Genomic DNA, 27,260 nt, shown 5'->3' with positions numbered 1-27,260 from the left:
TTACTCTTATTCTTTCAAGCATGTTGCAGAAGACTGCAAAGAGCGAAACGAAAACGATCTCGGGGTGATATCTGATTCCTCCTTTCATGAGTCCTATTGCATTGTCATATTAAACCTTGAACCCAGGGATCTAAATAGCGGTCGTTATATAGCGGAGACCGGCATTACCAGATAAATGAGTAGTCGATTTTCAAAGGAATGTCCAAACAATTTAAATAGCTGTTTGCTTAAATTTCTGTTGGTTGCTGCCAGTGAATTCATTGTTGTTCTTAGGGGCAGATTCAGAAACTAAGATATGAGAAAATGATTATCAAATATATATAAAAAAATATATATTATTTGGATAAAGTAGGATATCATGGGGGAAATTATAAAAAAAACAATCTAACTCTTAAAATTAAAAATATATGATCATAAAGGGTTAAAGTCTACTAGAAGTTCCTCTACTACATTAAAAATCCATTTTAGGCCCTTTACTAATAAAATAGACATTTTAGTCCTTGTACGTTTGAAAAGTGAATATTTTGATCTAAACTTAGTTTAACAAAGATAATGAGTTTAAACATTCCTTAGATTTCTATCAATTTAAAAATCAAGTGAATTGATCAGTCTAAGAAAAATATAATTTCGTCCATCTATAATTCCATCCAATCATAGTAATACACACGTCTATATTCTAGTGAAAAACAGTAGTGCTGTCATGGATATATTTTATTTGTTGACTTTTGAAAAGTATTTGGATTAATTTTTTTTATTTTTGAAAATGATCAATTTATTTAATTTATAAATTGATAATAACTTTAAAAATATTTAAACTAATATTTAAGTTAAACTACACCTGCAAATTCGCTTCGACCTCCTGAGCGCAAATCCAGCCTTGATTTCACTAGAAAAAGCTCTAAACTTGACAAATCGATGTCAGAATTCTTTGATTTCTTCACCCTTCAATCTCTATCGTTCACCGTTGGATCTTCACCCTTTTGAAATATTTCAGTTTTTTCACCAATGCACATCTCCTCACAATCTGGATATGTCGTCTGAACATTGGAGTCATCATCGTGGATTATTTGATTAATGTGAGGATGTAACAAAAATAATATTTATAATTAAATAAATGATATTATAAAAATAATATATTTATTTTAAAAAAATTACTATTTAACATATATATTAATCTTGAAGGCTTTGCGACCTACAAAGCCGACGTCGATGGATGAGGAAGATTGGGAAGAATTGCAGCAGCGAGCGGCATGAACCATACGATTATGCTTGGCGAACGAGGTCATGTATCACGTCATGCATCTATCGTCTCCAGACGAAATTTGGAGGAAGTTGGAAAGTCAGTTTATGTCCAAATCCTTAACGACAAAACTGTATCTGAAGCAGCGGCTGTATGGGCTGAAGATGCAGGACGATCACGATTTGGCGCAACACGTGAATGTCTTCAATCAAATCGTTTCTGATCTGGCTCGGCTTGATGTGAAAATTGAGGATGAAGACAGAGCGATGATTCTGTTGTGTTCGTTGCCTCCCTCTTACGAACACATGGTGACTACTCTTACATATGGGAAAGAGACTATCAACGTTGAGGAGATTACTGCAGCCTTGTTGGCTCACAACCAGCGGAAGCAGAATGCAGGGGAAAGCTCTCAAGCCGATAGCTTATATGTCAAGGGTAATCGAGATCGTGGACGGAAGCCCGAGAAGGCAGGGTCCGGGAAGCGGAATTCTAGATCCAAATCCAGGGATAAGAAGATGATTCACTGTTACAAGTGCAAGGAGGCGGGACATATGAAGCGAGACTTTCCGAAGTTGAAAAAGCAGAATGATGAGAAGCGTGATGGCTCATCCAAGTCTGTGAACGTGGTCGAGGATGATAATTCTGATTGCAGTGAGGGTGATATGCATTCTATTTCAACGACACAATTGACGGATTCTTGGATTCTTGATTCTGGATGTTCTTATCACATCACGCCAAATAGGGAATGGTTTTCGACATACATGCCGGTTAATTCTGGTTCGGTTTATTTGGGTGATGATCGATGTTGCAATATTGTTGGTATTGGTGATGTCAGAATTAAGATGCACGATGGCTCCGTTCGGACGTTGAGTGGTGTTCAACATATCCCAGACTTGAAGAAGAATTTGATTTCCTTGGGCACTTTGCACAAGAATGGTTTTATCCCTAACTGACGAGGATAGGGAAACCATTATGATTGTTAAAGGAGCATTGACTGTGATGAAAGGCAAGATGACTGCAGGGAATATCTACAGATTGTTAGGGAGTACCGTTACAGGTGGAGTTCACTCTGTTGAGTCCTGTGATGATACGACAAAATTGTGGCATATGTGCCTTGCTCATCTTAGTGAACGTGGTATGGCAGAATTACACAAGAGAAACTTGTTGCATGGTGTCAAAAGCTGTAAGCTCGATTTTTGCAAGTATTGTGTTCTTGGTAAACAGACTAAAGTCCGTTTCAAGACTGCGAAGCACACAACTCAAGGGATTCTTGATTATGTGCATTCTGATGTATGGGGGCCTTCCACGACATCGTCTTTGGGTGGATCTAGGTACTATGTTACTTTTATTGATGATTTTTCACGGAAAGTTTGGGTGTATTTTTTGAAACAGAAATCTGAAGTTTTTTAGAAGTTCAAGCTGTGGAAAGCTGAGGTAGAAAACCAAACAGGACGAAAAATCAAGTGTTTGCGGTCTGACAATGGTACGGAGTACACAGATTCACAGTTCCTACAATTCTGTAAGGAGCATGGGATTCAGAGGCATTTTACAGTGCGCAAGACACCACAACAGAATGGTGTTGCGGAATGAATGAACAGGTCGTTGAATGAAAGAGCCAGATGTTTGCGGTTGAATGTGGGGCTTCCCAAACACTTCTGGGCTGAGGCTGTTAACATGGCGTGTTACCTTATCAATAGATCGCCAAGGGCATCGCTAGCTGGGAAAGTTGCAGAAGAGGTATGGACTGGTCATGATGTTAGTTTTGATAACTTACGGATTTTTGGTTGTCCTGCTTATGTGCATGTACCTGCTGATGAGAGATCCAAACTTGATGCAAAATCGAAGGAGTGCATTTTTCTGGGTTACAAGAAAGGTGTCAAAGGATTCAAGTTCTGGGATCCAGTTGCGAAGAAAGTTGTGATTAGTAGAGATGTCATTTTTGATGAACAGTCCATGTTACAGCAGAAGCAAGACACGACAGTGGTGGATTTCGAGCAGTTTCCAGTTGAGAAACCAGAAACTTATCAACCGACTTCTGGTGGTTCCACTACGGATGATTTGCAGGATTATAGTCTCGCCAGAGACAGGGTGAGACGGACGAATATAAAGCCTCCGAACATATTGGGTTTTGAAGACTTGGTATCTTTTGCACTTATTGTTAGCAGTGATGATCCGGTTACTTTTCATGATGTCGTTACTAGTCAGGAAAACGACAAGTGGATGGCAGCCATGGTTGAGGAGATGGAGTCTTTGAATCACAATCGCACATGGGAGTTAGTTCCCCTTCCTGAGGGTAAGAAGCCGATTGGTTGCAGATAGGTGTATAAGAAGAAACCAACAGTAACAGAAAAAGAGGGGGAGAAGTTCAAGGCTCGTTTGGTAGCGAAGGGTTTTTCACAGCAGAAAGGAGTTGATTATGATGAAATCTTTTCTCCTGTGGTCGGGCACACTTCAATCCGAGCAGTACTTGCATTGGTGGCTAGTTGGGATTTGCATTTAGAGCAGATGGATGTTAAAACTGCTTTTTTGCATGGTGATTTAGAGGAGCAGATCTACATGCGGCAACCTGAAGGTTTCACTCAACCTGGAAACGAGCATTTAGTTTGCAGATTGAAGAAATCTTTGTACGGGTTGAAACAGTCTCCGAGACATTGGTATAAACGGTTTGACTCCTATATGATCAAGATTGGCTACAACCGATGTGAGTATGATTGTTGTGTCTATGTTAAGAGCCTTGATGATGGTTCTTTTATTTTTCTATTACTGTATGTTGATGATATGTTGATTGCTGCGACGAACATGGATGATGTTATCGGTTTGAAAACTTTATTGAGTCAGGAATTTGATATGAAAGATTTAGGTGCTGCAAAGAAAATTCTTGGAATGGAAATTTGCAGGGACAGAGACTCAAGGAAACTACGACTATCTCAACGGGGTTATGTTGAGAAAATGCTAGAAAGGTTTGCGATGAGCAGCGCGAAACTAGTTAGCACTCCATTGGCGAATCACTTTAAGCTCTCATCAGAACAGTGCCCTAAGACAGATAAGGAAGCTGAAGATATGGCAAAGGTTCCGTATTCTAATGCTGTTGGCTGCTTGATGTATGCGATGGTATGTACTCGTCCTGATTTAGCTCATGCTGTTAGTCAAGTTTGTAAGTACATGTCTAAACATGGTAAGCAACATTGGGAAGCAGTCAAGTGGATCTTTCGGTACTTAAAGGGTACTGTAGGACATGGAATTGTTTTTGGGAGTCAACGGGATAATCCTTTGGTTGTAGGATATGTGGATTCAGACTATGCCATTCCTCCTTTTTCTCTTTAACTGTTCAAACTTCATTAAAATCGTCAATTTTAGCTCCAATACACCTCATACACATACTGATCTATAAAATACAAAGTCCATAAGAGTTTAAATTGAAGATTACATTCTTTTGGTTTATCCTAATCCTATTAAAAAGTAAAGATAAGATTTCTAACTGAAGTAGGAATGTCATCTGTCCTTTTTTTCTCTTCAAGTTTCCAAACTTCATCAAAAATCCTCAATTTTAGCTTCAATACACCTCAGACACATATATTGACCTATAAAATACAAAGTGTAACAAGGGTTTAAATTGAAAAGTATATTATTTTGGGTTATCCTAATCCTATTAAAAAATAATGATAAGAGTTCTAACATAAGTAGGAATGTCATTCGTCTTTTTTATCTTTAAGTGTCTAAACTTCATCAAAATCCTCAATTCTAGTTCTAACACATATCAGAAACATATATCGACTCGTAAAATACAAAATTTAAAAAAAAAATAGACTTATTGATAATTTAGGTCACCAAACATAAGAAAATTAATAAAAAAAATATATGCACATTTATGACTTATCAATGAGATAGAAGAGAGGAAAAATAGACGTCTCCTAGAAGTAGAAAGATCATTATTGTTTTTCACTAATGTCTCTAAACTTTTTTAGGGAGAAATAATCCTCACTGCTACAAACTCCTCTAAACACATCCAACTCATTCCTTCATACTCCAATGAACCTATAAACTCCACAAAGAAACCAGACTCCTTCAAAAACTGAACTTGAAAGAAAAGAACTTTGCGTCTGTACAAAGAGGGAAAGGACTAATTAAGAGGAAATCATACTTGGAACTTCTCTAGAACTGAAACCGAATCCAATTGCCTCGGAAAGTGATAAAAGTATAAAATCCCCTTACAATGAAGTTCACATTCTTATTAATAATTCTGATATGCTTATTGTTCAGAGAAAGGAGATTAGGAAATGCCCAAGTCTTTCTATTCAAAGGTAATATTACCTAGGGAATCAAGGTTTGATGTTCGTATAGAGCTCCGGCCCTCGACTGGGTGTACGGGGTTGTTTAATGGGTTTCGAAACAAATGCAGAACCATATCCCCTATTTGATTCAAGCATAACACAGCAACGTTCCTCTTTTATATGTATAATAGAAATTGTTTCATTCAAGCACGGAAGCTCTTCTTTAAATCCACTTTAAGCCAATATGAAAATCGACCATTCTCCCCTTCTACTTGAACAAACTGCAACATATAAAAAGCAAAGAAAAATCCAAAACAAATGGCTAATCCCTTTGGTTTTCTCCTGGTCATTTCCTTACTCCTCCTCGACACCGCAACTCATATCACCGTGGTCTCCGCTGCAAGCGGCATGCAGAGCTTGAGCTGGGTACCGACGAAGATGACGAACGAGTCCGGCAACTGTTAGGTCTCAACGACCGAGAGCATGGATAACAACATGGATGACGGGTTAGAGTTCAACGGGCGCATATTGCAAATGAGGAACATACAGTACATAAGCTATGGAGCTCTTCAGAGGGACACCGTGTCGTGCTCTCATAGAGGAGCAACATATTATAACTGTCAGTCGGAAGCACAGGCTAACCCTTACAATTGAGGCTGCAACGCCATTACTCCAGCCGAGGTTAAAGGTTGTTCGTCGCCATCTCCTGTTTCTTCGTTTTTAAAATGGAAATAACAATAGCAATAAATGGATAATCTTAGTTAGAGAGTATGAAGCTTCCCCTTCATTTGAAAGAAGTCTACAGATTTTAAATAGCGTTCGCAGTCACATTTTCAGTCGTATGGTGACTAATATAACGGATGCTATTACGATCATTTCGGATATCGTAATCGTGAATTTTTTCCGAATGAGCTGATTTTTTTAAAATAAAAAACTTGTTTTTTTGTTTTTTATTAAAATAACGGAATAATAGCGGAATAACGGTTCGCTATTAGCACGATTGGCCGTAATCCGTTAAATTGCTGCCGCGATCCGCCACAACTGGTGTGATCCCGCTTTACACCGTTATTTTCCGCGATAACAATTTCGGACACCGTCATGATCGCGATATAACAGTCGCGATGCCGCTATTCGGCCGCTATTTGAAACCCTGGAGGTCTATTCAAGAGAATCAACAAGAGAGGTTCGAGTGTAAAAGAAGTTGAATTCACCCTTTTTTACTGCTCTAGGTGAGATTATAATAACGGTCGAAGACTTCACAGAAGGATCTTTCAGCAGCTTGGAGAGCCAAGCAATCCTGCAATATGCAGGTCTTTTATTCAAGATCTTTCTTGGGAGGAGTTTTTGCACTTGGTAGGCTATTTGTTGTCATGCTCTTCTTGAATTAACACCAAAAAATTGTTCGGCTAAATTTATTGTGTTTATTACAACTAAAAGAATGCTATTTGATTTTCTTCTAGTCGGGGTTGTACTATGGAAGAAGAATAGTCAAATGATCGGTTAATCGCATCATATCAGTATTTTGTTACCGCAGTAACGACGGTTCACGATGAGTGACCAATTTATTATAAATCGATAACGTTAGTGACCAATTTATTACTTTTGAAACTTTAGTAAAAAAATAAAAATTTACTTAAATATTAATGACCATTTGTATAGTTTACCCTTCAATTAATCTTATTGTCAAAGTTATTGATTTTGATCTTAAAATAGTTAAGGAACTTTTGATTTTATCAAGCCGTTATCCTTTACCGACAATTTCCCCTTAGAATTTGAAAAAAGAAAATAAAATCCAAATGTAAAATGCGCAAGAGACGATGACTTTAAATCGCCGACCTTACCCAACAACTTCGGTGGATAGTATAAAAAGTATCCAAATCCCTAAACAAAAACTCGAGTACTCTAAAACCCCACTTTTTAGCAACAATATTGCTCTCATTTAATCTCTTAACATAAGCATGTGAAAATTACTAAAAAAATACATAAAAACACTGAAAACGTAATTAATCGAAAGGGTAAATTACACATTTAGCAACTAAATTGTAACCCTATAGACCGATGCGTGTGGCCTGATCTGATCCGGAATGTCACATTAGGGCCACCGGAGCGACCCATCGTAAAAATCTCATAAAAAATATACTTGTGTCGTTCCGAGTCCACCGGTGTCCTTCTTGTCTCCATCGTCGTCGGCGCGTGAGGGAAATAAAGTAGGCAAAGTTTTCGACGTTTCGAAATCGAGCTATCCACCGTTCAAAATTTTGAACCGAGCTTAGTAAGTGTCTCAAAATCGCTTAAAATATTTTTAAAAAATTTTGGGAATTTTTCGGACACCATAGGATTGTTCACGCGCCCCCACTCACCACCCCTACGCATGGGGGAGCTTCGAAAAGGGTTGGGGTAGCTTTGATCCGACTCGTTTAACCCAGTTTGACCCAACCCGACCCGACTCAAACCGTTGACCTGACCCGTTAACCGTTGACCGATTTATAAAGTACAACTCTGATCAAGCTGAAAAATTTTATAGATCTAATGTGAATCTTAGGTAGGCTCTACGGCCATGAGATCACTCTCGGGTAGGCCCTACGACCCTAATATGTGTTCTTAGGTAGGCCTCGTGGCCCCGAAACTTTCTTGAGTAGGCTCACAGGCCCTAAGATGTTCCCTTAGGTTGGATCTTTATACAATGGATTTTTAAACTACGAGTTTAAAAAAAAAACTACATTACATTATGATTTATGAGATTTACTGAACTATGACTTGTTTAGTGTACTTATCATGATTTTCTTGTAATGTTGGGACACACTGAGCCTAGTTCACTTTTCAAAAATGTTTTTCCCTTTCAGATACCTTTGGTTAGATACCCAGGATCAAGAACTTGGAGGATCAACACATTTTATATAGTCCCTCTGTATGTAATGTTTTATCTTGCAAGTTGACTTTATTTTTGAAACATGGGCATTTATTTCGAAGTATTTAATTTTATAACGACTTCTGCTTTTGCTATTGATATTCGGTTTACCGTGATCTAGATTTTACGAAAGGTTTTAAATTAATTTGTTACTTTTTAGTTTTATATTCATGAGTTGGGTTTTTATTGTTAAATTATTATACTTTTATAAATGTCATTTGTAACATGTTTTTAATTATCGAATAACATTTTTAGAAAAATGACTTTAAGAATCATTAATGTAATCTGCTAGATTTGGTCGAAACACATAGGTTGGGTCTAGGGGGTTACATTTAATTAGTATCAGAGCTTTTGGTTTTTAAACCTCAAACTGTGTATGAGTCCAAATTGAAAATACGATTTTGAAATGTTTTACAAAACAAGTCACTAAGGTCATGTCACAAAGTTTTTACGATTTTAATTATATTCGAGACTTCAAGTGTCAATCTAACCCTAGGTTTTATCTTATGTAGTAAACTTGAGATTCACCAAGATGAGTTCTAGATGTGGTTGTCGAACTAGCTGTGGGCGAGGTCGAATGGCTAGATTTACAGATCCGATAGATGAGATACATGTAGATCCCCCGCCTTCGATAGATGATCCTACTCCTACGACCCCGACGAATCTGCCTCATACTGTTGGTATTGGCATGACTACTCCGATTAGAAGAGTGACCGATATTGAGCCCGAGTCTACCAGAGTTGCATTAGATGAGAATTTTGGTAGATAATTTCTACAGCTGATTCAGGGAGCGGTCAGAGCTGCTGGTATTGTATCTGAGGTTCCTAATTCTCAGACTCTGATTGTTAATGGAGTCAGAACTTTTGGAGGACAGATTGGTGGAGCTCCTACTGAAGTGTAATATTGGCTTCAGGATACTAAAAGACGTATGGATCAGTTGGGTTTGGACCCAACTAAGAGATATCTGGGTGAAATAGAGATGTTAGATGGCAATGCCCACACCTGGTGGAAGTTTGTTGTTAGTAGTGTTCCAGCTGATCGTTTAACTTGGGATTTCTTCAAAGAACGCTTTAGGAGTCGTTTTCTATAATAGCGTTATTTATCTCAGAAACGACAGCAATTTCAAGACCTGGTTCAGGGAGATATGATAGTTTCTGAGTATGAGATAGTGTTCTTGAAATTGTTAAAGTATGGATTCAGTCTGGTACCTACCGAGAGAGATAGACGTCATAAATTTGCCCTCAGGATGAGATATGAGTTGCGTAGGCAAGTTGTGACCCATCATGATGAAATTTTTGATGTGCTGTTGGGTGGAGCCAAGGATCATGAGGAGGTGAAGGCTTTAGCTCCTGGTAGAGAGCGTATCGATCAGGAGCGATCTAAGAAATCTTCGGGCCCTACTGAATCATCTGCACAGTCCAGGAAGAGTACTCGTACTTTGTCCCCTCAGAGGAGCAATACACGTTTCAGGCCTGCAACATCTTCACCTTCAGCTATTAGTAGAGGTGGTTATTCGGGTTAGCTTCAAGTGCCTCCTTGTGACTTTTTTGGTAAACGACACGTAGTAGAGTGTTATAGGAAGACCGATGCTTGTTTTCATTGTGGATCCAGTGGTCATTTTTAGAGGGATTATCCACAGCTAGCTTCGTCTGAGCGGACAACTAATCAGACTCTTACGCGTTCATATGCATCAGTTCAGACCCCAGCTAAAGGTCGTAATCAGGGAAAGTCTTTTAGATCAGCATCTAGTGCAGATAGTAGAGCCCGATCATAGCAGAGTCGAGAGCCTACGGTTTCAGAGGCCAGTCAACCAGCTTTGGTTTACGCCACCAGAAGTCGGGATGACAGAGAAGAGCCTGAGGTTATTGCATGTACATTTACTATTTATTCTATCCCATACTTTGCATTATTGGAAAATGGCTCCACCCACTCCTATGTATCGAGTTCATTATCTCGAAACCTTCAGATTCTGATTGAGGACACTGATAATACTGTTACAGTTACGAGTCCAGTAGGACAGTCAGTAGTAGTGAATAAAGTATTTCGATGTTGTCCTCTGGAGGTTCAGGGAGAAATTTTTCTCGCTGATCTTATGGAGCTTCCTTTAGAGGAGTTTGATCTAATTTTAGGGATTGATTGGTTGAATGAACACAAGGTAAATCTGGATTGTGAATATAAGAGAGATACTCTGAAGACTTCTGAATATAAGAGGGATATGAGACTTTCATTGCTTGTATTTTTAACACTAAAGGTTCCTTGTCCGTGATTGAGGAGATTCGTACAGTTAGCAAGTTTTCTGATGTCTTTCCGGAGGAGTTGCCTGGGTTACCTCTTGATAGAGAGGTAGAGTTCGAAATTGAGACTTATCCTGGATCTGCACCTGTTTCCATGACCCTTATCGCATGGCTCCAAAGGAACTTAAGGAGTTGAAGGTCCAGTTACAAGAATTATTCAATCGAGGATTTATCAGACATAATACCTCACCATGGGGAGCTCTAGTTCTGTTTGTGAAAAAGAAGGATAAGTCGCTAAGACTATGTATTAACTATCGGAAGTTGAAAAAGATGACGGTCAAGAATAAGTACCCACTACCCAAGATTGATGACTTATTTGATTAATTGTGAGGAGTTATTGTATTCTCTAAGATTGATCTTCGTTTGGGGTACTATCAGTTAAAAGTTAAAGGTTTCAATGTAGCGAAGACGACCATTCGCACTAGATATGGTCATTATGAGTTCTTAGTGATGCCTTTTAGTTTTACGAATGCTCCCGCAACTTTCATGGATTTGATGAATCGTGTGTTCCTGCCATATTTGGATCAATTTGTGGTAGTATTCATCGATGATATTCTGGTCTATTCTCGGACTAAGGCAGAGCATGACGAGCATTTGAAGATCATTCTACAGACCTTGAGAGAGCATTGGTTGTATGCTAAGTTGAGAAAGTGTGAGTTTTGGCTTCAAGAAGTATCATTCCTTGGGCATATTGTTTCGGCAAGGGGTATTCAGGTGGATCCGAGCAAGATTGAGGCTAATGTGAGTTGGAAGAGACCGGAGAATGTCTATGAGATTCATAGTTTCTTGGGCTTGGCAGGTTTTTATCGATATTTTGTCGAAGGTTTCTCTATTATCGATGCTCCATTGACGAAGTTGTTAAGGAAGAACGTGTCGTTTGATTGGGGCGAGGCACAACAAGAGATCTTTGAGAAATTAAAAGCGGTTTTAACTCAAGCACTAGTGTTGACTCAACCTGAATCTGGGAAATATTTTACAGTGTATAGTGATGCTTAACACTCAGGACTCGACTGTGTTCTAATACAGGAGGGTAAGGTAGTGGCTTATGCATCCCGTCAACTGCGACCGCATGAGTGTAATTATCCGACCCATGATTTAGAGCTAGCAGCAGTGATATCTACCTTGAAGATCTGGAGATACTATCTTTATGGGGAGAAGTGTTACATTATTACATATCATAACAACTTAAAGTATCTTCTGACCAGAAGGAGCTTAATCTGAGACAGCGTTGTTGGCTAGTGCTTCTAAAGGATTATGATTGCGTGATTGATTATTACCCTAGTAAAGCTAACATTGTAGCGAATTCTTTGAGTCGAAAGGCAATAACGGAGTTGAGGTCCTTAATAGCCAGGATGAATTTATATGATGATTGTACTCTGTTAGCAGAATTGCAAGTTAAACCGGCCTTGGTTGATGAGATCAAAGCTAAACAATCTCTTGATAGTTCATTACTTTCCATTTTTGAGAAAGTGGAGCAGTGGACAACCTCATATTTCAATATTGACCAGGATGGAGTATTATGCTTCAAAGGTCGATATTGTGTGCCTGAAAATACTAAGTTGAGCTAGATTATCCTTAATGAGGCTTACAGTAGTCCATATGCTATGCACCTCAGTGGAGATAAGATGTACCAGAATTTGAGAGAGAGATATCATTGGATTGGCATGAAGAAAGACATCTTTGATTTTGTGGCTAGATGTTTGACTTGTCAGCAGGTTAAGGCAAAACATCAATATCCATCAGGTTTGTTGCAACCTATCAAGATTCCTGAATGTAAATAAGATCATATTACTATGGATTTTGTTACTGGCCTACCTATGACCCCTTCGAAAAAGGATTCAGTCTGGTTAATTGTTGACAAACTTACAAAGTCAGCCCACTCAATTCCTGTGCTGGTAAATTATACGTTGGACAAGCTGACTAGGTTGTATATTTCAGATATTGTCAAATTGCATGGTGTTCTGTTATCTATCATTTCTGATCGGGATCCGAGATTTACTTCGAGATTTTGGAGGGCGCTGCATATGGCTTTGGGTATGAGATTGGATTTTAGTACAACATTTCACCCACAAACTGATGGTCAATCTGAGAGAGTAATTCAGGTTCTGGAGGATATGTTGCGGGGCTATGTGTTGATTTTCGTGGTAGCTGAGAACTTTTGCCTTTGGTTGAATTTGCTTACAATAATAGTTACCAGGCCAGCATTCGTATGGCACCCTATGAAGTACTCTATGGGCGTAGATGTTGCACTCCGATTTGTTGGATTGAGTTGCGTGATCGAAAGACTTTGGGACTTGAGTTAGTGCGCGAGACGAAGGACACAGTCAGATTGATCAGTAACCGTTTGAAAGAGGCATTTGATAGACATAAGTCTTATGCTGATCAGAGGAGAAAATATATCCAGTTTGAGGTTGGAGATCATGTCTTTCTAAAAGTATCCCCGTGGAAGAAAGTATGGATATTCGGGCGTAAGGGTAAATTGATTCCAAGATTTATCAGATCATTTCGTATCTTGACGAGAGTAGGACCTGTTGCATATCAGCTTGAGTTGCCTCCTCAGCTCAGTCATATTCATGATGTCTTTCATGTATCTATGTTAAGGCGATGCCGTCCAGATTCAGTTCACATTATTCAGGTTGAAGAGGTAAAGTTGAGACCTGATTTGTCATATGAGGAAGAGCCCATTCAGATCTTAGAAAGGGATGAGCGAGTTCTTTGGAACAAGAGTATTCCAATGGTCAAAGTTCAATGGAGTAAAAGTTCAATAGAGTAACTGTGGCCCTTCAGAAGCTACTTGGGAGACATTGGAGTCAATGGAGGCTCAATTTCCTCGTCTATTTTCATAAAGTAAATTTCGAGGACGAAATTTCTTTTAGAGGGGGAGAATTCTAACAACCTGAAAAAGAGAAAAAATATTATAATTAAATCAATTAGGTGAAAAATTTTGGGTCAAATTAAAACTTTTCAAAACTTATAGGCTATTTTAGAAATTAAAGGAAAGTCAGGGACCAAGCCCCAAATTTTTTCTTTTAGTGTCGGCAGAAATTTTTGTTATATACGTGTTTTCTGTTTTCAAAACAGATTTGCTCAAATTCCTCTCCCGAACCTCTCCTTTTAAACCTAATCCCGATGTCGTCCGACCACCGATCGTCGATCCGAAACCACCATCGTGTTCGTCGTCGACTGATGAAAAAAATCCCGTAAATTGATCGTAGTGAAACGCTGTCAAACGTCGTGAATTTCGATTCAAAGTTTCGACATTTTTTTAACACCGTCGCCGTGAAAATCGTCAATTCATCGCCGATCGTTGCTCCGTTTTTGACACCTCCCGCACCATCGTGTTCCTTGTATCGTTCTGAGTCCATCGGTGTCCTCCTTGCTCCGTTGTCGCCGGTGCATGAGGGAGGTGAAGTATTCAAAGTTTCCGACGTTTTGAAATCGAGCTCTCCACCGTTCAAAACTTTAAACCGAGCTTGGTAAGTGTCTCAAAATCGCTTAAAATATTTTGAGAATTTTTCGAACACCATAGGACTGTTCATGCGCTCCCACGTGCCGCCCCTGCGCGTGGGGGAGCTTCGAAAAGGATTGGGGCAGCTTTGACCCATTTGACCCGACTCGAACCGTTGACCCGACCCATTGATCGTTGACCGACCTTTGACTTTGACTTTGACCAAAAAGTTAAAATTTTTGAAAAGACATGTTTTATGTTTTACGATGTCCTGATCCTGATTCCGCAGTCCGTTTTGCCAAATTCGAAGTTGAAAGCCTCCAAATTGTCAGTCAAACCCAAAAATGCATATGCACTTAAGAGTTTTAGCTTTAAATGATTAAATTAAGACTTGAGGCTGATTAGTTATTGTTATTTAAAGGTACAAAAGACTCTCATGATCGCTCAATAGCTTGACCCAGCTCCTCTAAATCCGTTAGACCGTGTGTGCCAGTATTCACTCGTATGACCCGTAAATCTTACTATTTCATAAATTAATTATGTTACCCACTAGTAATGTAGTGTTATTACGAATTAGGTTCAAAAACTATAGCAGAGCGTGGCGAGGCCAATACTCAAATTATCGAGGTGTGTTCCCTATATATATTACTTAAGTATTTTATTTGTTTTAACATGTGGTACACTGAAATCTATGGTTACTGTTTTATTGATGCACTGATTTAATGGTGATGGCTTATGGATTATGATTGCTAGCTGATTATTGGTTTACAGTGGTATATGATTACCATGATTAAGGATTTATGGAAATTATGTCACTGTATAAATTGTGTTTTTGAGATACTGATTTATAAAGTACAACTCTGATCAAACTGGAAAATTTTTATGGACCTAATGTGACTCTTAGGTAGGCTCTACGGCCCTGAGATCATTCTCGGGTAGGCCCTGCGGCCCTAAGATGTGTTCTTAGGTAGGCCCCGTGGCCCCGAAACTTTCTTGGGTAGGCTTTCAGGCCCTAAGAGTTCCCTTAGGTTGGCTCTTTATACAATGGATTTTTAAACTACGAGTTTAAAAAAACTACACTACATTATGATTTATGAGATTTACTAAACTATGACTTGTTTAATGTACCTATCATGATTTTATCGTAATGTTGGGACACATTGAGCCTAGCTCACTTTTCAAAATGTTTTCCCCTTTCAGATACCTTCGGTTAGATACCCAGGATCAAGCAGTTGGAGGATAGGCGCATTTCGTATAGTCCCTCTGAATGTAATTTTTATCTTGCAAGTTGACTTTATTATTGAAACATGAGCTTTTATTTCGAAGTATTTGATTTTATAACTACTACTGCTTTTGCTATTGATATTCTAGATTTTACAAAAGGTTTTAAATTAATTTGTTACTTTTTAGTTTTATATTCATGAGTTGGGTTTTTCTTGTTAAATTATTATACTTTTATAAATGTCATTTGTAACATGTTTTTAATTATCGAATAACATTTTTAGAAAAATGTCTTTAAGAATCATTAATATAATATGCTAAATTTGGTCGAAACGCATAGGCGGGGTATAGAGGGTTACAGAGTATGTCTTAAAAGTAAATCCAAATCAAACCAAAACCACATTTCCTGATAGTCTACACAAAAGAAGAAATTGGCTGTTTAAGTTAGCAAGCAACTATACATGGTCAAATAGCGAACTTGAAAATTAAAAAGAAACTATTAACATTTTCTTAATTTTGTGAGCCACCCTTGATGCTTGATTGCTTGATCGACCCAACCATGGTCCTTCAAGAATTGATGACTGATTTGTGACACAATCCAAGTGAATTGTGGATTCACATGCTGGGCAGTAGTGAAACCAGTGGTCTGAATTTCTTTCCTTCTTACAAGCTTCACAATAACTTTTATCCAAAAAACTTTTATCAAGAGAATCATAGGCGAGCCTGAGAGGATGCTTATCGTACTCGTACGAAATGTTCTGTGTTAGCAAAATGCTGCTGAGTGAAGTTGCAATCAAAGCATCTGTAGCTAGTAGAATAGCCAAAATTACCACAACCAGAACATCTAAACTCATAATTGCAAGACAATGGCTTCATTACAAGATTGAGAGTACGTGGATGGGATTCATGGTTAACAATGATTGGTAAGTATTCACCTTTCATGTTGGTTTGAAACAGGGGATTGTGGCAACTATCTGAGAACTCTTTGCCTTTGTATTCACATATCCTGTCATTACAAGAATTTTCTGTATTTATTTTCTTTTATGAAGTTAACATTTTAAAGAATCTGAAAATCATAAAAAGAGAATATGGCTACAGACTGAGCAGCAGCAACATGCTTGAGTGGTGCAATTCAACCTGCAACGAAAAGGTATGTCAATTTATATAACTCTATGCAAAGCAACTGCATCACCCTGATAAAGTATACCGATCAAGAATTGAAACGGCAGAAGATCTACTTACTACTTGCTTTCTGATTTAGAGTTCCAGGGAAACCGAAGCCAAAACTCAGTCTCTTCCTCAGAAGTCGACATCCTGCAGGCTGCAAGGACCGAGATAATATTGAAATTGAAAGGTGAAAGAATGGATTGTGTAACTACGTATACATTACCAAAACAAGGATATTTTCAATACTCATACCTTCTTCAATGATGGCCTTTCATTAGTAAGTATCCTTGAGCTGGAACTCTTCAATGTGAACAGCCTATGAAGTAGACGGACGTAATTAGTCTAGGAAAATACAAGCTTAAGGACTCGTTCTATTGCAACATATTCAATTATTTGCATCCACTCGTTGCATTCAACAGATTCAAAAGTTCTTGTTATTACTTTTTAATCAAACACCTACAGAAGATTAGTAATTTGCAAAATGAATCCTCAGGCAATTAGTTGGCTGCTTCTGCCATATCTTTCTCCAGTTTCCCACACCTATGATGGTCAGTTCATCTAAGCAAGGGAATGCCACCTACAAAATTCACTTTATTGTGTCAATAACCGGAGGTAATATTAATGAAACTGAGAATAAAACAATGGAATTTACGACTAAAAATTACTAGAGAAAACAGCATCCACTACATGAACAGGGCAATCAAATATTTAAGGAAAAAGAAGATACAGAGAAAGGTAAGGGAGTATCACCTTTTGATCGAAGAGAGTCAGAGAGGGAATCTCCGAGTTGATTCCTTTTGCACCGGAGACGAATGTTCTTAGTGTAGGACAACTTTCTATACTAAGACTTGTCAACAAGGGGAATTCAAAGTAATTTCCATGGCAGAATCTAGTCAGTTTAGGAAGGTTTTTGAGCAATAGAAATTCTAGTACACGAAACTTCTGGTTCATCATTTCTTCTTTGGCTAATCCTTCCAAAAAGATCAATTTTCCACATTCTCACAGTTTTCGACCGTTAGCTTCTTGAGATGCACAAAACTTTTAACCATAGAGGACGAGAATAGGCAGTTCAAATTATGACAGCCCCTAATAGTCAAGCATGTTAAATTTTGGGCATAAGAATGTGTGGCCAGAAGCTTGTGTTTCCATGCTCGCTGAATGCTGATTGAAGATAGCTCCAAATCCTCCAAGCCCGGGAAAACCTGCATACAATATATATAGTCTTGAATGTATGGAGAAAAGTTTCACTTTTTGATGGATGTGAAAAGTTTCACTATTCATCAACTACATTATGCACCAATCTGTGTAATTGTTTTCATAGTATTTAGTTTGGAAAAATCAAATATTTAAACTCAATTTGCAATTTTATCCTATAATTTTTATTCAGAAATGTTAAATTGTTTATCCGTATGATGAACATTAGAACTTCTCATCTTATAAAATTTTACCATTTTTCTTTTGAAATGGTTCATACCTTTTCTACAAACAACTGTTGAATGACAGCATTAAGGTCGCCTTCCCAGAGCCCTACATATTCACCTTTAGTTGATTGTAGTCCATGAAGCTTTGGTGTGCTTAACTTTCCCTTTGTGAAAAGTTCCATCTTTGGACAATGTCTCATGATTACTTCTTCCAAGGAAGGAAATACTAAGGTATAATTCCCTGTGCAGAACCTTGATAGGATTGGAAGGCGATCAAGTTCTAAAGACTTGAGTTGGGAGAAAACGATGCCATTCATGAGTTCATCAGTTGTTGAAGCTATGATTTCTTTTAACATTTGGCAATATATAACACACATTCTTGTGAGTTGGGGAAAATATAGGTTTGGAAGTGCTCCATGCCATATCTCCTTCATATTTCTGTTCCGAATCACATGTAATTCTTCTAAATTGGGGAATGCTTCCTGAAAAATTTGGAAAAATGTATGTTCAATAAAAAATTGTCTAAACTGATGCCATATCCCCTATTTTACCTCAATTTTATAGGTTCATCAATTGGGTCCAATCGCAAACTTCATCAAGACTGAATTTATGTCACAAATTCTAACAGATGCATATGTATTAAGTTAGTTTTGTGAACTGTTACCTCAGTGACCCAAAACAGGGGTTGTTGAACAGAGATCAGAGGTTGGCTCTCTCCTTGTGTTTCTCCAAAGTTGATATACCCCCTAGCCAAATTCTCTACTTTGCTGCAATCACTCACCACCAATTTTTCCAAGGATGGCCATTCCGTAGTATGCACCTTGGAGTAGAAACCCTTCAACTTGGGTAGCACTCCAAGATACAACTTTGTTATTTTAGGAAACACAAACTTGGTGATTGATTTGAGTTCGACCGATTGGGCGGATGTTTCTGCGTGTGACTCATTGGAATTGCGTAAGTGATCGTCATCAGGTCCAATTATTTCTTCAACCGACTTACATTCCTCTATTACCAGAGTTTCTAGCTTTTCAAGTATTTTAACCATACTAAAAGGTAAAATATTTGAAAGTCTTTCACAGTCTTTCACCAAGAGGAAGGTCAATTCATTAAATGAATTCATATTGGGTTTATCGTGCCATATCTTTCTGCACTTCCCAATACCTTGAATGGTCAAATGGATCAAGTTAGGGAACACAACCTGCGGAAATTATTTAAGTTAATAAATAATTTGTAGAGGATATATATATATATATATAAAGAGTACCTCAATTTGTAGAGGATATAAAAGGATACAAAAAAAACGAAGAAAATCACCTTTTGGTTGAAGAGGGTTGGGGAACCAGTCTCTGAGTTTTCTCCATGACAGAATGTCCCTAATTTTGGAAGCCTACTGAGCTCCAATAGATTTAGTTTAGTGAACCAGTAAGCCTCAGTTATCCCTTCTTCTTCTGCTGTCGCTTCATCTGTAAAGATCACTTCTTCTAAGTTGTCGCAATCGACAAGGCGAAGTTGAACGAGTTGCACAAAATTTTTTCTTGAAAAGGATGGAAATATATATTCCAAATTGTGGCAACCCTTCACAATTAAGATTCGCAACTTATGAACACTAGAGGATATGGCACTGTGTGGTACATCTGGCCATAATTTCTGGATGTTAGTGGACGATAGCTCCAACCAATCCAAATTGGCACACAAAACCTGCAACCACAATCCTCATTGCATGAATTAATGTGATTGTTAAAAGTCAAAACACTAAACAGAAAATAAGAGAAGGGAGAGACCTTATCATTGAAAAAGGGTGTCTTTTCTCCTCCACCTACCTCCCTTGTACATGCCATTGCGTACATCTTTGGACAGTCATCTACTTCAATTGTTATCAAAGATGGACAATGCAGAGTAATACTTCCCATGCAAAAACTTTTCAAATCTGAACATGACTCCAGTCTTATCTTCACAAGATTTGGTAAGCAGACTGTATCCATCGCAGTTTCCTCTGCTTCTTTCTTGATAATGTACTCCATCATGGGACATTTTTTAACTCTTATATCTCTCAATTGCACAAGTTCCAAGGCCATGGAAACGCTAAATATGTATTTCAAGCTATTACAATTACACTCAACTTCTAAAAATTTGAGGTTCTTGAAATCTACACTTTTCTCCTTCCATATTGACTTGGAAAATTCGGAAAGGATCAAATGACTGATGCCTTGGTACCCAACCTTCATAAAGAAATAAAACAGAGAAACAAGGGTTAAAGTTATAAAGGATTCAAGGTTACAACTAAACAATACGAAAGGAAGAAAGAGATTCAGGAATAAAATAGAATATAGCTAAAGCTAAATTAAATGAATGCAAAATAGTGAATACCTTTTTTGAATGCAACTGTTGGACAGTGCTGTCAAGGTCACCACTCCAATGTTCTTTACCTTTTCCATATTCTACACTTTGCAACAACGGCGCATTTAAAACTCCCTTACAAAATATCTCCAGCTCAGGACAGCCACTCACTATCACTTCCTCTAAACATGGCAATCCAAATGTGTGGTTGCCTGAACAAAAACTCTGAAGTCGTGGTAGATTCACAAGTTCCAAACTTTTCAACCTGCTGAATATAATGTTGCACGTTGCTTCATCTTCCTCACTTCCAACTATTTCCTTCATTGAAATGCATTCTCTTATGATCAATTGTTTGAGTTGAGACAGACCCTGCACTGCTAGACATGTATCTAAGTATTTCATTCGTTCGCATTCCCACACCTTCAAGGTGGTGAGATTTTGAAACGATGCTGAGGATGATCCTAAGCTCATCAGATTCCTACAATGGTGAACTTCAAGAGTTTCAAGGTTGGGTAGAATGCGGTCCACTTGTACGTCTTGCTTCCATAAGTAATGTTTTAGATTGTCAAGAAGTGTCAGTTCTATTTTTCTAATTGTTGACAGTGTCCCATCATACGTCCCCTTATTACCAGCATCTCCTTCGGTATAGAATAACTCTTTGATTTCACAATCAAGGATACAAAGCTCTTCTAGATTGTAGAATCTTTCAAGGAAAGAAATTTGGAAATCATTATCTGATTTATTACGGTTGCCTTCCACCCTAAAAGCTTTTATTTGATGGAAAAGGTTGTTTGGAAATTGACCACCACTTATCATTGCAATGTAATCATCACCGATTTCCAGATGTTGTAGTTTAGGGATGACCTGAAAACCAATCAAAAAACAATTTTGGAGTCACTATGTTCATCTTCCTATGTTAAGATTTAATATTTTAATTTAAAATAAAGCAGAATAGAGTGGGAAAACGGCAAAAACTAGAGTTGATAGAGAAGGAAAAAGGGAAAAAAAGAATTTTATTTTTATAAATACAAATTGGTAACAACGTGTCAAATATCAAATCACTGAATTAATATTTTAATTAAAATAAAGCAGAACATATAGAGTGGGAGCGAGAGGGCTTATACCTTTTCAACCAAGAAAAGTGGTGGTTGGGAGTCAAGTTGTTGGTTGTGAGTGATGAGTTGTGTACCAAATATCTTCATTTCCCCACACTCGTATGCTTTTAACTCTTTTAACATTGGCCACTCTGTGGTATGCCTACCTGGGTAGAAACATTTGCATTCTCGTAGCCCCCAAAGCCAAAGGTAGGACAGCTGATCAAACTCGAAAGTGACAGTAGTTTCCGAATCCAATCCTTCCTCTACTTTGGAAATAATCTCCTCCACTCCACAATGGGCTATTATAAGACCACTGAGTTGTGGGAGATATCTGGCTACTGAGGCTGGAAATACATTCTTCAGACTCGCACAATTCCAAACATATATTCGATGTAGATTTTTAAATGAAAAAATGTCTTTGGGACCGTTTTTCCAAATATATTTCAAGTTTGATAAATGTGAAATGTCGATTTCTCTTAGTTTGGGAAATGAATTTGGTGGAAGTGGGTTCTCCCATATCATCTTCAACTTTGTCAAGAAGGAAATACTCATTTCCTCCAAACTGGAAAATGCAACCTGCACTCATCATGCCAAAATAATGAAATTAGATGCTAGCGCTACAAATACATCTATGACTGCGCGTGTGTTTGCGATTGCATATATATAATTTTGAAGGCACACATTTTGATATATATTTTAAAAATTTGGAGCACATATTTCGTGAAAATCATTTTTGTGGTCTGGATCTTCAGTTATGTTTGCTATATTTAATTTGAATTTTGTATAATGTAATATATAAAAATATTTAATTATATTTGATAATGTGTTAAAATTAGGAACTTATGAATGCTAAAACCAATAATTAAGCTACCTTATTGCCGAACAAAACATGACTACAGATGCGTCGGTTGCCTTCCATTGAAGATCTGTATATGAAACCCTCCAATTCGGGACAGTTGTCTACCGTCAGTGACTTCATGGCTGGAAATTCAATAACTTGAATTTGATAGTCAGAGCAAAATCCAATCAGATGCTGAAGATCCTCTAGCTTTAAAGACTTTAACTGAGGAAATAATGATAAAGTTATAGCAGCCTGGGTTTCTTCTTCTATTTCCTCCATAAAAATGATCTCTCTTAAGCAGTAGCACCCAATTATCTCAAAGTCTGTGAGATGCACTAGACATTTAGCCATAGAAAATGAGAATAGGTGTTTTAAGCTTCCACAGCCCTCGATTTTCAATGTTTTTAACTTCTCATAAGTGCATAAAGATATACTTGAAAGCTGATTGTGCCATACCCTCGTAACATTAATCGACTTCAGCCACAAATTCTCTAAGTAAGGGAACGATATCTACAACCATACAAATGATTTCAGGAAATATTTGAAATAAAAATTTAAAAGACATTGAATTGTAAATACCTTTTTATTGAAAAGTGGCAACTCATGTTGAGGTAATAAGCTGGTAGCACCGGGTTCGTGTTGAGGGCAAAAGCTAATGAGCTTAGGAAGATCATGCAGTGTCAGAGACTGTAATTGAGGAAACCCATATTCATCATTGATAATGTATTCAGTATCTAAACCATTTTGGATATGCAGATTCTTCAACTGCGATATGCTTTCCTCATCTATTAACTCCCGCAATGCAATCTTCACGCCTTTGAGTTCATCCAAATGTAAATCTTCAGTTTTTTTCAACAACTTCTTAATTCCAAGATCCAAATCATCCATGCCTGTGTTTAGCCTCAGTTTTAGGGTTCTTGAATATTGGTAGCTGCGAAACCGCTCCCACTCCCATTCCTTTCCTATAAAAATCTTGCATCTTTCCAATTTCTGCAACACTTGAAAGAAGTCGTGTGGTGTCGCCTTAGCATCCGGGATTTGAACTTCTAAGGTGGACAAACGAGACAGTGCATATAGATCAGCAAGAGTGGCACTGCTTTGTCCCCATTGAATAGAAGTCCCACCCATATATAATTCTTCTAATCTTGACAAACTTGACAACACACCGTCTGAAATTGTTTTGAGCTTAGCACAACGACTCACGTCTAACAACTTTAGCTTCACCAGTTGCCCAATTTCTTTTGGTAGAAATCTAATATCAGATTCCAAAAGGCTAAGAATTTCCAAGCTCTTTAGCTCTCCAATAATGCTAATATTATCTCCCAGTTTGCAGTGATCTAGGCACAATGTGTTGAGGCTTGTTAGTAGACGAATTGATGAAGGTAAAGAAGAAAATTGCATTCTAGCCAAAGCTAAGACTTTAAGATTTGTTGCTTTCTTGAAGAAGTCATCCGACGTCAGGAAAAGATCCTTGCTAAACAAAAGGAAAAGAGAAAGTTGTGGACAATTTAACTGGTCAGGAAGACTGTTGAGAGTAGGATATTCCAAACAAATCTTGTTGCACTTTTTCATTGATTCTTCATTTGGCCAATCCATCATAACATCATCATTTTTCAAGGAAAACACATGACTGTCCTTGGAAGCCATTGATTTGGCCACAATATAAGTAAGATCATGCACATCAAAGCATTCATCATTGGTGTTACTATCAAGCAACAAACAAGATGCTTTCAGGGTACTCATCATTGTTAACAACGCATCTAGTCCTTCTTTCAGGGTGCCCACTCCCTTAATTAAACCCAAACCAATTGCATATCTCAACAAGTCTTCAACTCTAGTGTTACGACGCAATAGACTGCAAAGCAAGAAAACCTGCTTGAGGTCTTCACCCCATAGCTGATTGATACTCAATTCAATAGCAGAATATACCTCAGCAGATATCTCGCTTGGATTTTCTGAGTAAGGCCTCTGTAGCTGTCGTAAAGCCTCATTCCAAACAAATAAACTTCTTTTTTGCAACGCCCTAGCAACTGTGGCAATGGCAAGCGGCAATCCTGCACATCTTTTGGCTACCTCAATTGCTGTAGATTGCAGCTCTTTATCGCTTTCAAAACTGTCCCCAACCATCTTCTTAAAAAACTCCCAGGCTTCTTCTTCATCTAAATCACCAAGCTTAAAAGTCTTTGTAGCACCCATTCCATTGCTTAGAACATTTTCATTTCTTGACGTCAACAGTATCTTGCATCCTTTGTGTTGACTTCCAAATGGAATTCCGACTTCCTCTAGGTCCAGTTTCTTCCAAATATCATCCAGAATAATAAGAACCCTCTTATCCTGATTCTTCCCTTGATTTAACCTTTCACGTAATGTACTAGCTCTTACAACTGTACTCTTTTCTTCGATCTTCAAACCCAAATATTCTGCTATTTCGTCTTGGATTTTCTGAATGTCAGGTGTCCGAGATACAGTGACCCTAACCACCGAATCAAATGACTTAGCCTCCTGGAGTTGTTTATGAACTTCTCTGACTAGTGATGTTTTCCCCACGCCAGGCATCCCGTACACTCCGATCATGCTCACAGTAGAATCTTTCAGTGACTCCATGATTTCATCGACAACCTTTTCCCTTGATTTAAAGGACTCAAAGTCTGTACCCACTATGGGTTGTGGAAGATCACGGTAGCCCACGCTGCTAAATTGACATTCTTTGACAAGCTCATCAAAAGCTGCGGCATCTTCTTCCGCTTTCCTGCTAAGCTTGTGTCGAGACTTGATGTTGGGACAGAAGCCAAAGAAGCACTTGTTTGCTTTGACTTGAAGATCATCCACTTTATCCTCCTCTTCAGCGATAACCTTGTCCACTCTATCGCACCAACCCTGAACATCCGCTTTAATCTTCTGCACGTTCCTTTCTGCAACAAAAATATCTTGCTGCACGCTTGATCTTTTGTCCATCAACTTCTGAAGTTTGTCTTCGAAATTCTTGACGTATCTCTGGTAGAAAACTACATATCTGATATGACGTTTTGCTTCATGAAAGATACCCTTTGCAGTTTCAGAAGAGATATTGGCAGCAGCACCAGTAGCAATTGCTTCCATTTCTTCTTCTTTTTTTCTTTGGGGGAGGTCCGAATGGAAAGCAAACAAACAAAATGAACAATGGATACAATAAAGGAGAATCAAGAAAGAAAATACTGAGAAGAAGCAGGCAAGAAAGAACAACCTTAAAATCAGGGAATGAATGAGACGAAGGTTAATAGGTAAAACTCAACGATGAAATGAAAATTGTGCTGAACACTCGCTCGGAAAAACTGAATTTCCAATCAAATTCTGTAACCCTTGGGCTGGATGGTTTCTTTCATAATATTGAAGAAAATGAGGTAGAGAGATAGATTAAAAAAAGACTAAGCACTAAGTATTTATTTAGATATGTTTAATGTTTGTTTTGTTGTCTAGTGGATGTTTGTTTGCATTTACCAAAAGTCTTGAAAATATCACACCTCACATGCCAATCGTTTACCAAAAGTCTTGAGAATATCAAAACTCACATCGATTTGATATAAAATTGTCAGATTCTTCCATGGATTTGTTTATTTTCATTCGATAATTTCGCACGTGGAAAAGTGAGAATGGGAGGAAGTTTATGCATTATTACTTGGTGTAAAGTTGGGAGAAAATAAATATTTTTAAAAATATATGTTAAATTTTTTTAGAAATAAATAAAATATTTATCGTTATTTAATAAGTGTTTGTGGAATTATTTTTCTTAGATTGTATTTTAAATACTATTCCAAAATGTATATAATATATATAAAATGCCTTTTTAATATTTTACCTAATTACTTATTTTACAAAAATATAATTATAATATATAATAATAATTATATTTTTAATCAATATAATAGATATATCAAGTAAATTAAAAAAGTGTATAAATGTAATTATATTGTTATATGTAATTATAAAACTTTAAATTTATATAAATGTACAAATTGTATTAATTAACATAAAAATAGCATTTATTAAATTGATCTCTACCATTTTATTTTTTTTATTAATCATGAAATAAATTATTGAAAGATTATAATGATTTTTAAAAATGTTAAAGATAAATTATTATTTGGTGGTTAAATGGGGTGATATTTTATTTAAAAGTTCTTTGTTCGAGTAATTATATCCAGGGACAAAGCTATGTGTAAGGTTGGGCCACTTTCCCCTATTTTTTTATTATTAAAAATTATATAAGGAGAAATATGTATTTAGACCTTCAAATTTTGGTTTATTTTGATTTGCCCCTCCCATTTTGGTTTAGTTTGATTTTACCCCTTTCATTTTCTATTGTTAGTTACATCTTGTCTCTTGAAATAGAATTCTGACTACGTCTGTGGCTGTGTCTACAATGTGTGTATCAATATATGTATTAGATATGTATTATCAATGACTGAAAAATATTCTAAATAAATATTATCTCAATTATCTTAAACTATAAAAAAATATTGAAACATAAAGTACTTCTAAATTTATTATCAATTGAACCCAAGGAATAGCTTCGTTGGTTGTAGGTGTTTTTCCCCATAAGTAGGGGTGAACATTCGATCGAGTGGAGTCCAAAAGTTTCAAGTTATTCGAGTTGACGAGTCTTATTTTATAGTTCAAACTTAACTTGAAAATTTTCCTAATGAAGTCGAGTTATTTGAGTTTCTATACAAACTAAGTTGTAATTATTTATAGTATTATAGTACAATTTTATTTCAATTTTTTTGAATTTCTCTAACCATATACAATGTGTGTGCGTATATACGCACACACATATTTCTTCATATTCTTTTCACATTACAATGTTATTTAATATATCACATACAATTTAAAATTGTAAAATATATTTACAATATTATATTTCAAAGAAGGTATTTTGAGGATAAAAGACTAATGTGAGTATAAAGGAGTCGAAGAATTGATGTGAAAAAAGAATTTGTAAACAATTGTAGCCAAAATACTAAATTGAGTATAATACA

At 37.2% G+C, this 27,260-nt stretch overlaps 1 protein-coding gene, 2 long non-coding RNA genes and 1 pseudogene across 3 annotated transcripts; all 4 read right to left on the bottom strand.

Moving 5' to 3' along the window:
• The window catches only part of LOC120138855, an 81,978-nt pseudogene extending 80,965 nt beyond the window's left edge, over positions 1-1,013 (bottom strand).
• A 15,443-nt stretch (positions 1,014-16,456) lies between these two features.
• LOC120138846 lies at positions 16,457-16,887 on the bottom strand. The gene is made up of 3 exons (XR_005517563.1): positions 16,802-16,887; positions 16,625-16,703; positions 16,457-16,519 (listed from the first exon to the last, which is right to left on the bottom strand). It is a non-coding gene; the product is annotated as an uncharacterized LOC120138846 (long non-coding RNA).
• A 121-nt stretch (positions 16,888-17,008) lies between these two features.
• Positions 17,009-17,523, bottom strand: LOC120138845. The gene is made up of 2 exons (XR_005517562.1): positions 17,300-17,523; positions 17,009-17,126 (listed from the first exon to the last, which is right to left on the bottom strand). It is a non-coding gene; the product is annotated as an uncharacterized LOC120138845 (long non-coding RNA).
• Positions 17,524-17,532: 9 nt separating this feature from the next.
• LOC120138854 lies at positions 17,533-25,344 on the bottom strand. Its single transcript, XM_039154250.1, has 10 exons — positions 22,825-25,344; positions 22,680-22,755; positions 22,276-22,568; positions 21,432-21,980; positions 20,338-21,171; positions 19,752-20,189; positions 19,285-19,668; positions 18,635-19,168; positions 18,024-18,452; positions 17,533-17,751 (listed from the first exon to the last, which is right to left on the bottom strand). Exons 1-10 carry the CDS (start codon positions 25,342-25,344, stop codon positions 17,533-17,535), a joined length of 6,276 nt encoding a protein of 2,091 aa, XP_039010181.1.
• Between the last annotated feature and the right edge of the window lie 1,916 nt (positions 25,345-27,260).

Source organism: Hibiscus syriacus, unplaced genomic scaffold (genome assembly GCF_006381635.1).
Source record: "Hibiscus syriacus cultivar Baekdansim isolate YM2019G1 unplaced genomic scaffold, ASM638163v2 tig00110710_pilon, whole genome shotgun sequence".
In the NCBI taxonomy this organism is placed as follows: Eukaryota; Viridiplantae; Streptophyta; class Magnoliopsida; order Malvales; family Malvaceae; genus Hibiscus; species Hibiscus syriacus.
The sequence above is the reverse complement of the archived record's forward strand: the minus strand, read 5'-3'. Positions and strand labels throughout refer to the sequence as shown.